The sequence below is a fragment of the Hippichthys cyanospilos genome, chromosome 9 (genome assembly GCF_059441005.1).
Source record: "Hippichthys cyanospilos isolate Australia breed blue-spotted pipefish chromosome 9, RoL_Hcya_1.0, whole genome shotgun sequence".
NCBI classification, from domain to species: Eukaryota; Metazoa; Chordata; class Actinopteri; order Syngnathiformes; family Syngnathidae; genus Hippichthys; species Hippichthys cyanospilos.
The window spans coordinates 11,991,494-12,004,018 of NC_142377.1; the positions used below are offsets into that span (position 1 = coordinate 11,991,494).

General features: G+C 39.2%; 1 protein-coding gene across 1 annotated transcript in view; it reads left to right on the top strand.

The window, feature by feature from the left end:
* Window positions 1–12,525, top strand: part of LOC148418870 (guanine nucleotide-binding protein G(i) subunit alpha-2) — a 43,566-nt gene that overhangs the window by 29,102 nt on the left and 1,939 nt on the right. The window contains exons 3-7 of the mRNA XM_088422574.1: window positions 3,887–3,929; window positions 6,566–6,707; window positions 8,433–8,593; window positions 9,700–9,828; window positions 11,417–11,546. Of these exons, the coding sequence (XP_088278700.1) occupies window positions 3,887–3,929; window positions 6,566–6,707; window positions 8,433–8,593; window positions 9,700–9,828; window positions 11,417–11,546 (605 nt within the window). The remainder of the gene's footprint in view (window positions 1–3,886; window positions 3,930–6,565; window positions 6,708–8,432; window positions 8,594–9,699; window positions 9,829–11,416; window positions 11,547–12,525) is intronic.

The window sequence follows — 12,525 nt, forward strand, 5'->3', positions numbered from 1 at the left end:
AGCCATTGCACCAAGCGTGTGGAATGATGAAGGCCACGACATCAACAGCGAGCTTGTGTTCCCTGCTCGCAGGGGCCCACACTACCGCCTTTGTGTCCCGACTCCCAAGCCCCACAGAGATGGGTCAACGCTTGCTCAAAACAAAATGTGCGCCCTTTTCATCTTAGCCCTTAATGCCCCATAACATTGTGAGGCTGGTCGCAGGATGCTGATGCAATTAGCGGCCACTGCAGATAGATAAAAGATTTCAATGATTATTTCAAGCTAATGACGAATGTCCTTGGCGCAGAATAGGGGAATGATGACCTCGTTTCTTTCACTCTTGTTATGACCAACTTGCACTCAACACTCGTCAGGAAACCGCTCAAAACATAACATTAATCTTAGGTTTATTTTTTGTGTGCATATGTGTGCGTGTGTGTGAGAGAGAGAGAGAGAGAGATGGAACCAACGTATTTTTCTGCATCGTTTGGATGAGCTCATTAAATATTCTCTGCCTTTTGGGGGCCACAGGTGCCTCAAAACTCACCATTTTAAGCCCATTACACCAGCTGGGTTTTAAGAAGCCTTTTTTATTTATTTTTTTTAGCTGCAGCGATAAATCAATTAATTGACAACAAACCAATTACCTTATTAATAATACAGTAATCATCTTTTATAATTGGGTAGTCATTTTAAGACCATTTAATTTTGAATAGTCAATCCTCATTTCAATTCGCCTTTCTGTATTTCTCATGTTCAAGCTCTTCTTTTGGGTTAAAGTGAGAGTAAGATTTAGACTGTTTTTCATTCAAAATGAATACATTACATTTTTATAAATTTCAAAAACGTGCAAATAAATGTGTTCTTAACAACCCACCAGTATGTTTTAAATATACTCGTAGGTCCTGTTATCTTTGAATTATATTACATGGGGGTGGCACTCCTCCAGAGGTCGTTATAGCTACAGACATCAGGAGGAGGCGTGTTTATTGCTGCATTTATTGTAATGCCCCTAAATTACACATACTCTCTGGGAGTGTGTATTTTGCACATGCGCATGTAGGAGCTTTAAGGGCATTATGGTAAATGCAGCAACAAATACTCTTCCTCCGGCTGTCCGTAGCTACATCTTACACTGTGTCACGTCAAGAAAAAAAAAACGCTTTTGTTGATGCCTGACGTTACTTACCGAACAAGTAACTCAATCTTAGTTTGTCATTGCGCTCTTGAATTCACCCATTGTCCTGTATTTTAATAAAGGGGTGAACACTAAAACTTATCTTTTCAATTAGAATCACCTATTAATCAACAAAAAAAAAAAAAAAAAAAACAAGAGCTTGATCAATTACTAAAGTTCCGGAATTCCCCAAATAGAATTAAAAAAAATACTCTAATGATATTACAAAAACAGAGAGAATCATGTAAAAGTTATGATGTCTCCAGCTAATTCACTTAACACTAGCAAGATATGCAGCCGAGTACTCCAGTTAGAGAACATGTAAATATATTCTATTTGATTTGTTAATTAATGCACTGATCCGTCTTCTATTTGGGGAATTACGGTAACCATTCATTTTACAATGGAATTTATACAAATAAGATATAAAGGTGAAGACAAGTTTTTAAAATTGTATTCACATATGCCACTTAATCTGAATCTATTATTAAAGAAAAAAGTGTGTGCGTGGACCAGGTTATTGCTGCTTGTTGCTTTCATTTTTTTTTCAGTTACTTTATGATTTGAACCCGTTGGCTTCATGGAACAACTGGTACATACAGTATACAAAAACACACAGACACACAGTCCGGTGGGATAAACCGCAATTGTCTGAAACCGAGCGTTCATATGCACATTTGAACCTAAACTAATAAATAATGCAAACACCTGACTCAAACACCCCCATACCAGTTATTATTCTCCACGATGTTGCTCTGTTTGTTTTTACTATAGTAATAATGTTTCACATACAGTTTAATAATGTCTGGATGTACATATGGTAGAGGTCATGCCCCCCATAATTATCACTACAGCTGTGATCAAAACTAGAGAGATGCAGCTAATGTAGCAAAGCACACGCTATTGGTCCTGCTGTCACACTCCCTATCACAGATTTTTGGCACAGTATCTCAAGCATCTGCTAATCGCCCTGATCCTTGAGTGGAATTGCCCCTTCATATCACATTAAAGACTCGTCGCTTTTGATCAAGTCCCAGCCCTCTTCCTAAATGTGCCTTTCCTTCAGTTACGGCCCCATTAATAAATGAGTCTAGTCCTTCAGGAAGCCTCAGCATTGTGTTCCTGAAACACACACTCCTGTGCAATTGTTGGCAGCCTTTTACTTCCAGCTCACAAGTGAATGAAATATTTACACCATACACATCAGCACTGGACTTGTACTTTGCTCTCTAAATGCGCGATTACTGAAAAAGTCACAGCAATGATGTACATTTACTTCTTTCAATCTTTAAATGGCCATTTGACTATATCTGGAGAAATTTAACACTCAATGTGTTATACTTTTGACTTATTCAGCCGTCACAATTATCAATGCAAAAATAGAAAACGAAAAACTGTATTCAAAAGAACAGTATGCACCAGATTCCTTACAGTTGATTAGCCAACAGCTCATTTTCATTATTTTCAGTCACTCGTGTTTTGTTTTTTGTACAGTCCCTCAACATAATACAAAAATTGGCGATGGATGCACTCAAACAATAATGCTCATTTCTTCTTTCCACTGCAGCTGTTGCTTCCGAGTCCCGATACAAACAACACTAAGTTGTTCTAAAATCACATTCAGTTCAAATGTGATTTTTCAGCTGGCAAATTTGACTGAGATTTGGAGGACGGGGGGAAACATGAAAAACTTGCTGAAAGTTGTTCATTCATATTTAGGTGGAACTGTGTTATTTGTCCTGCTTTGTTCAAAGGTTTCTTTCAAACAATTTATTATATTTTTATCCGAATACTTGACATCCAGTTACTTACTTTTCTGTAGGATAGTTGAAAAACAAAATCACTCTATAGCATTCCTAGATGTAGCATTTTTTTTTATTTTAGTTGACTTTGAAGAGCAAAACATTGATCAAAGCGCCTATCAGTTTGTGACCATGCAGTGCAAATCTACCCTACCACAAGAGTAAACCAACATCATAAGAATGCCACGCTGACAGTGTCAGGGTATCGACGAATAATACATTGATTTGGCTCTGTACTGGATGACTGCAGTCTGTGACAATCCCATATGACAGCCACGCATTTACAGTAAATTCTTTGTGATGTTAGTAAAAAGCTTATGTGTTTCTAGGCAGGCAGCACATTGTGGTTCTATAGAGGTTCTTTTCCATATACAAGTGTGAGTTGACAGCTGTATGTGCAAACCATCCTGGCCCATTCCTACCCTAAGGCTTCCCTGCTGCCGAATAGTCTACACAGAGGGACTTTACCCTGGGCCCCGTACACTGATAGGCACCCCTACGCGCGTGTCTACCAATGTGTGTGTGTGTGTGTGTGTATGTCTTGTCAGATTCCTTGTGGCAGATGAGCTCCCTCTGGCCCCCTTGGGCTGTGAGAGTAAACATAGCAGAGGGTAAGAAAAACCCTGTCAGTTCAAGGCATTGCCATTACAGTAAAAATGATGAGGATGAGTATACAATAGGATGGTGGCTGCGCTGTACTTTCCACCGAGAACTTAAAACGGGACAAAATTGCGTTTTGAATTCCCACAGTGGTATCAGCTGGGTGGGTATCCAGTGAGCAGGATGTAAATGAGAGCAGGGAGTTAGAAGGAGGGGAGCTGGAGAGACGTTCCAGATGTGAGACGGCCTCTCGGGTGCACTGTTTACATTTCCCGTCTAACAGGAGCGTATTTTTAATCTTTGCCTGTTTTTGTTCTCTTTGCAGGTGCTGGGGAGTCTGGAAAGAGCACCATTGTCAAGCAGATGAAGTGCGTACCTTTCCCTTTGATTCATTTAATTATTTTTTTTCTTCTTGCCCCTGGTCTGATAAGAAATTACACAGTTTAGTGGATCCTTGAGAATATAAGTGTTATTGGTTTAGTTGGATCACACTTCAAGTGCCGGACACACAATGATTCAAAACCTTCTCAGATGCGCTAAATACACTGATGTAGAATTGATGAATGAATAAATGTTCGTGATAGCACAGTTTAAACCATACAACAAGAGAAAAGTGCAACCATTGGGGGAACCTTCTGGTAGTTGTTGTGGGAAGCTAATGTGAAGCTAGCGTTAACAATGATAATGTCTCTAATATGGGAATATTTAAATCTGGAAATTGGAGGCAGCACAATAATGGACTGTGTGCAAATTGAGCATTTCATGTGGTGGAAAGGATAGCGCTGTTCCACTTATATAGACGGCCTCATGTTACGTATATCCATCCATCCATTTTTTATTGCAGCCTATCCTCACTATGGTCTAGATAGGTAAAAAAAAAACAAACAAACAAAAAAAAACTATTTTTCTATAAAGGCAATTGAACCATGAATTAATATGAAAGAGAGTTAATTTATCTGCTATTATTAGAGTTGTTGAACTAATATGCAAATATGATCAAAGTCTGCTCTGTTGATTGAGCTTCTCTGCCAATGAAGCTCATGCCAAAGAATGTTCCTGCTATGATAATTGCATTCTTCAATGCTCAAAAATGAGGTGGTTTGTAGGTTAGAGCAGTCCGTTTAATAACACGCAAATATGTATCTTTGAGCAGCAATACATTAAAAAAAAATGTAACCTCCTAATTAGGTTTGTCAACTTCTGCATATTTTAATTGACTCAGTGCATGGGTACCGTACTTTCTCTCTAACATGAAAAGTCATTGAAGCTCCTTGACGATAAACCGAACAAATGTAACTGTATTTTGACATGGTTAATGCACCCGATTTTGACCTATGCTGGTCTAAAGATATGCAGTGTTTATTGATCAAGCTTGCCAGATAAATTGGAACTAGCATTCAATTCTCTTGGTTTAGCACTATTTGGTCAAGCAACAATGAAAATGGTATGCTGGTGCTCAACGAGGAAACAAAAGAAGTGCTATCCGGCGATAGCAGGAACACCGAATTCAAATACTCGCAAGTACAACCATGTGACAGCTAATTCCTCGTGTGCTGGTGTTTTAAATTGCGTTAATGACATGACGGTGGCTTTGCGGCATGAGTCACAATCAAGCCAATCAAGGCTACGGTTTTCAAAGTATTGTTTGCTGGAGGAGGAAACAGTGGGGTCTTTCAATCTTCTAAGCTATCTTGCTGCTTCTCAGCGGGCTCGCTTGCATTTTAATGAGCTTTCATTTGGTTCACGGCTCACTATTGAGCATTCCGGCTGCGCCACTGGTCTCTGGACGATGACAAGGCTGAGTAGAAGCTCATTTGAGTGTGTGGCTCTGCAGCTCCTCTTCCAGTCGGTCTCCTCACCTTTGTGAGGAAAGCAGCTAATGTTTATTTTGGCCTGCGACTCATACCTGTGACATTGCTTATGGTTTTCATTTATTATAGTGCCTTGAGATATGAGTTTGATTTGTGTGGGGTGAGACGGTTTTTAGGTGGATGATCGAAGGGCATAATCATCTGACTTAATCATCTGGCCGAATAATCGGTATGTTCTTAGAAAGCAAGTATGAAAAATATAAAGTAGAGTAAGAGAGTATGAATTTATGGATTGCTTAAATAGGGATGCAGGGGAACTGCAATAGTGCGTGTCATTTTTTGCTTGCAAATGATCAAAAAACAAAATACAGCAACACACTGCCCACGTCTCAAAAGTGATTTTTGAGGTCACTTTTAAGCGCCACTGTCTTCTGAAATCAATGAAAGACATCACATGTTATGAGATTGCTGCCTTACCCAGTCAATGGGGTTGTTGATTTGTTCAAGGGTAAATTCCCATTTTGTTTAGTCTGTCTTGTGCCCCTTTTCTTTTGATTAGTTGTTCTGTGGCTCAATATGAGCCTGTCACCTGTAAATCCCTGAGCCCATTACTTGCAGTCTCCTCACAATTGATCTATAAGAATTCTGTCAATCGTGTTTAATAGATTATTGAATAATTGTGTCTTCAGCCAACTGAGGCAAAATGGAGTGCATGACTTGGCTTTAACCATCAGATGAGATGTTGATCCGATGTTACAAGATAGCATCATCGCACACCGCTGCTGTCGCAACTCTTCTAAGCAGTAATATGGTTATGGGACACTTGTTATTGTCTTCTGAAATATACTAAGTAAGGGTAAGTGTGCCAAATTTAACGGTACCTCATTTTGACAATACTATCTGAAAAAGCCTAAAAAAAAACGGATTCCATAAGTTCTTACCTTCTTTAGAACATCAAGTAAATACAAACATGCAGGACAATTCACACATTGGCTTGCATAGATGAGCAGACTGCAGATGAAATTTTTGCACAAAACCAAATTGCACAACCAAATTGACGGATAATTATTTTGGGTAATCTAATTGTCACACTTGCGCGTTTGTTGTCAAGCAGAGTTTTTAAAATCTGCTTTCCCTGTAGTTATTTGAACGTGGACTGTTTCATTTATTTTTTTGGGTGTGTGTTTTTTTAGGATTATTCATGAGGATGGCTACTCAGAAGAGGAGTGCAAGCAGTACAGAGCAGTCGTGTATAGCAACACCATCCAGTCCATCATGGCCATCATCAAAGCCATGGCCAACCTCAAGATCGACTACGAGGAGCCTGGAAGGGCGGTAGGGCCAATCATTATCTTGTGTTTGTGGTTGGCTATCTATAATATGACTACTTAAATACTGTAAGTAATCTTGACCGGAGCCATGCGAAGCTGACCTGTTGCATAAGAACAATGAGGCGTTAAAACACATCTTCAGAAACCCTGCGGAGGTCCAATGTAACTTATCTTCTCTGCCCAGCAATATAATCTTTTCTAATCGCCATCAAAGCCGCTCTCTTGCCTTCATCTTTAACACCCATATCGTGCCCGGGGGATTTTGTGCTGCGGAATTTACACAGCAATGATTCTTTTTCAAGGGAAACGTGACAGTCCCCACCAGGAAATCAAAACGTGCCGTAGATTCTTTAGACTGAATTCTGCAGAGTGCCACATGTTCAGTCCCTGCACGTGTTCCCGTAAAGAGCAGCCTTTCAACAGGCGGCCAACAAGGGACGCGATGAAAGGATGTGGAAAATACATTGACAGCTTTCAAATACATTGACATCTTTCAACATGAAAGAAAAGAAGAAAATATACTATACATGATAGAATGCTACTCTGAAATGCTATTTGGTATTCACGCTCACCATTTAAAATGATGTAAGAAAACACTTACTGTCATTTATTCCTCCATGTCATGTTGATTGACCAGAAGTAACATTTCGATTGCAAATGCACTGCATTCATTCGCCAGCACAGTTAGTCATAGCCGATTTGAAAATAATGTATGTCCTTATCACTTAATTGTATCACATCCATTTATCCATGGCACAAATAATGTTGGTCTGCAGTTGAGAGTTGTTAATGCTTAAGTAGGGCTGGGCAGTAAATTGAATGAATGTGAATCATTAATCATTTTAAAAATCAAAGATTTGAAAATGAGCTCAATTGTAACATTGATGTTTTATAAAAGTGGTGGATGAGCAGTTTACAAGACATGTTTACAAGAGTTACTAACTAACTCATTCAGTGCCACTTGAAAATAAACAAATAGGTAAAAATACCGCTTTGGATTAAGTTAATTGTGACATTCAAGCAGGTTATTTGTGCGTTATGAATAATAAACTTCCTATAAAACCGATTAAAATCAGTATACGTTACTACTGTCTCTTCAAATGCTATGTGTGAATACCACATGTCAGTCTGTTCAAATGAATGCTTTATCACAAAAACCAATGGCCTCTTGATTATCTTGCTGGCCAATGTTTATATTGCATACCTAGTCCAGTGGTGTTGAATTATACATATTTATTTTTTTCACCAGTGACTGGTTTGATGGAAAGACATGGACTGACACGGAATGAAATGATTATGCAACTCACCATTGCAAAAAATGTTGCAAAAAATGAAAGCCCTCTTCTTGTTTTTTTTTTTTGTTTTGTTTTTTTTCTCACTACAGGCCAACCCATCTTCATCTAATCTTTTTTTTTCCCCTTTGACAAAACCTCACATTTTATCTTTAAATGCCGGATGGTTGGGTTCCGTATACAGAAGTGTTATGACAAAAGCACATGCTGATGCTCAAACTAAAACTTATTGCGGTCTCTGAAGATCAATAAAAGATTTTTTGTTCAGCCCCCCGTGGCTCTATTCACATTTTTGATATGAAAAGCATCATCTGTCCTGATTGCATGCTCGTATTGCTTCATTAAGGTTAATTTGGCATCTCTTCATCTCCCGAAATGTCATCCTGCAATTCCTCAGCGATAATGTGATTTATCTGATGTTTGTTTTGTGTTGTCAGGACGACGCCCGCCAACTGTTTGCCCTGTCTGCAGCCGCAGAGGAGCAGGGCATCCTGCCGGACGACCTGGCAAACGTCATCCAGCGACTGTGGGCCGACGGCGGCGTCCAGAGCTGCTTCACACGAGCCCGAGAGTATCAGCTCAATGACTCGGCTTCCTAGTGAGTGGTCGTTCGTATACCGTACCAACATAGCGTATATTGTAGATATTCACTAAAAGTTCTCCATTTTCATTGGTTTTAGATTTGTATTTATATCGCAACATTTGTCATTTGCTTACACTATCCTGTTCAGCAACCCGAACATATTCATTTGAATTTTCTCAGTCACCCCCATATCTTAGCACGTCCATTATTCGAAGCGTAATAACTGAGTGCCTAGGGTAATAATAGTGAGAGATTGCTGGTGATGAGGGAACGCACAGTTGTCTGAAATGAGAAAAGGAAAGGAATTAAAAAAAACAAAACAAAAACTCATTTCGATTTCTTTGACCTGCGAAAGGGATTAGTACAGTCATCTCTGTTTAATATACAATGGCCGTGACATATTTTGACACCGTTCGGCCAAAGCTGAAGAGACTTGAAATCATGCTGTCCCTCTCAAAATGCCATTAATCCCTTCTAACCATTGTGTTCATTTGTTGACAAATTAAACTTTTGCTTGAAAGGCCAAACATGAGACAAAAATAATTGGCTCATATATGCAATTTTTTTTACCTTTATGTACGCTACCTAATCATTTACAGTTGTTGTGTACAAGTAACACTGGTGTCATGATTACACTTAAATCCTGGCCGTACCTTTGTATTTTTGAATCTCGATCATATAATGTATTGCTAAGCTCATTTACAAAATAAAGCAAATTTTAATTTATACAAGCAATGATTAAGTGAGCAATGCAAGGAAGTTGTGCAAAAAAAATGACTTGAATGCATTTTGTGAACTGAAAATGTGAGGTGTTTTTTTTTTTTTTTAACATATTTAGCCTCGACTGCTGCTACTCGCTGAGAATAGATGAGCCTGTGAATACTGAAAATTAAGAATTATGATAAAATAGGTGTCATTTAATCACTATTAATCAGTATTTTTGTTTTCTGCCGAAAATTGGCATCAGTCAAAAAATGTCGATTGGTGGTGCCATACTCACGGATGCTATTTTCTTTGCCCATCTGTGGTGGAACCTTTCCGTGCAAGTGTGCACCTCTCCTCACATAATGCGTTTGCTTTTTTTTCTTTCCCCCCTTAACCTCCCGACTTTCGTTCCCCAGCTATTTGAACGACTTGGAGAGGATAGCCAAGCCTGATTACATCCCCACACAGCAAGATGTGCTGCGAACCCGAGTCAAGACCACAGGCATTGTGGAAACACACTTCACCTTCAAAGACCTGCACTTCAAGTAAGGCTCTTCACGCCACACCATAACCTTTAATCTACATAATGCTGTCGTCAGTGATTCACGCAGGAAGATGGCCCCGCTATCAAAATAATGCAGCGGTGCGTGACGTGGCTTACAGTACAGGGCTGCTTTCAGCAAAGAGCGCTTAACAAACTCAAAGGAATGTTTCGTGTTAAATTGGGCCAGAATACTTACCAAGCAGTTCTTCTCATGCCCGTGCATGGCTTATTTAAAAAAGAAAAAAAGAAAGAAAGAAAAAAAGAAAGAAAAAAAAGACTGTGCCTGGTTTGCGGTTATGAGACTGTTAGAATGGAAATTCACTTGAGTAATCCTTGAAGTTTTATTGACTCCAATAATATTGGCAGTAACAGAGTCAAACCGATACATGAAGGTGTCGGTATTCCTGATGTCAGCTGATACTATTGCGATAACCAAAATAGACATATAACTAGAAGTATATAAAAATTACAATTTTGTGAAATTAAGGAAAACGTTAAATTGGAGTAGGTGGGTCCTTTGTTAAAATGAGGAAATTTTGTGTACCAAAACAAAAATTCTTGTAAAACTTGTACTTGGTATATATATTGTTCACTAATCAAAAAGCGAGTACTCATACAGTTTAAAAAAAAAAAAATATCGAGCTTCCCTGATGTCTAGAGAACATTAACATTTTCTTCAAAGCTTGTAACAAATATTTACTTGAGTAAAATTTGGGAATTCACATAAAATCCAATGACATATTTTGTTTCAAATTTGCAAAATGTCTCTCTTCTCAGTTTAGTTTTAGCCTTCAGCACCACCCTCCTGTGGAGCTAGAGAGGGTACACCATAGGTATACAACTTATTGATCTAAGTAAACTAATAAGTTTTCCAATGGGCCACAGTGCAACTTCAATTCAAACCATTCAGTCATTGCCATTCACAACATCTGGACTTTTTGATGTAGCACATCTTCTAAGAACGTGCTAGTGCACCTAATGTTGTGACCGGTGGGCGTGAATCTATTACTGTACGAAGTGGAGAACGCCAACGAATAATTTTAGTTGTTGTGTAATAATTCAACCTCATAATTCTGTCCTGACGCGGTTTTCTGGAGTGAGTACATAAAGCAGGTCCATGAAACGTTCGTGTTTATCTTGGCTGAGGCCCTGCAAGTACACATGACGCACATGAATGTGCAGCTGTGCAGAGGATGAACAACTATAAAGTATTCCAAATTGTGTCAGTGTTATAATGAGGTGTGCTTACTCAGCCCGAAGCTTGTCTCTAACCAAGCAAACTGCGCTTGTGAAAAGTGCTTACTTTCAACGCTGCTTCATCAAACACCATCGCTGTCCTCACTCTACCTTAAGCAGCTGGGGAAGCTTCACATGAGCACCCCGCACGCACACACCTCCATGAATAAGTCAAATGGGTTGAAAAATGTACGGCCGCTGCCTGTTTTCGACCTGTTTTTCCAGAGCAGCTGCTGGCAGAAATCAGAGGACCAGGATGTGTTGTGAGGCTAACTGCGCTCATGGCATCCTGCCCCCCCCCCAAAAAAAAATATAACACTTAAAGGTTCAGCGTGTGTATTGTGTGTTTGCAGGATGTTTGATGTTGGAGGCCAGCGCTCAGAAAGGAAGAAGTGGATCCATTGTTTCGAGGGCGTCACAGCCATCATCTTCTGCGTGGCCATGAGCGCTTATGACCTGGTCCTGGCCGAGGATGAAGAGATGGTGAGTGGATAAAATGGCCGCCTTGTCATGTTGGGGATCCGGCGAGCTCCCAACACTTCCCACTCTGGCCTTAAGTTTTGCTTACTTCCCAAAGAGAGTATTGGAAATACAATTCCAGTAAAACCTTCAAGTTCAAACGCAATTCATATTATACAGGTTTATATTATTCTGAGATCGGCAAGTACCCATCGCAGGTGACGCCTTTTACTTATTTCTCGGTATCGAGTACTCGTGAAGGCTTCCGATACCAACCACCAGTGCTTGAGGCAAGATAATATCCGACATCAAATGTTTTCTTACCAGTGGTTGTCACTACCCAGACATTTTTTGACACATCAGCAAATCATGTGTATCAAAATATAGAAAATGTCTCCCGAACAATGTCATTGTATTCATTAAATGTGTATTTATCAGTGCTAGTGTACTAGTGAAAACCTCATAAATGTACGTATCATGTGTATTAATAACCTCGGGGCATGTGAAGGCGCGTCAGTAAGGATGTGACATATTAATAGTGTTTGTGCTGGTCTCAACAAATCTGAATAATCCAAGAATGGCTTATTCTGGTTCGGGGGTACTTGCCTTGAACACTATTTTATAAGGGATAGATTATTGAAAAAAGGTTGAACCACTAAAGTATAATTGCTAGTGTAGTATCTGTAAGCCTCATTTCATGCTTCGATACATTGATTGCTTTTACATTCCCTAACTTGGTTTAGTTAGGGAATAAAATGCAAAATCAAATACCCTATGTTTTGTGTCAACAGGAGCAGATTGAATGACATCTAAAATGAAAAATCCACCGCTTAAATCATTTCTGTTTATTACAATCCGACATCAATACCTAATCAGGAAAAGTGCAAAGCATTCAAAGTTAATCAGTAACAGTAGGAAAATTGCAAGTGGTGTCATAAAACCAATGATAATGGCAATAATATTTGATGTAATCTAATCATCAACTCATGTTATAATATTCCAC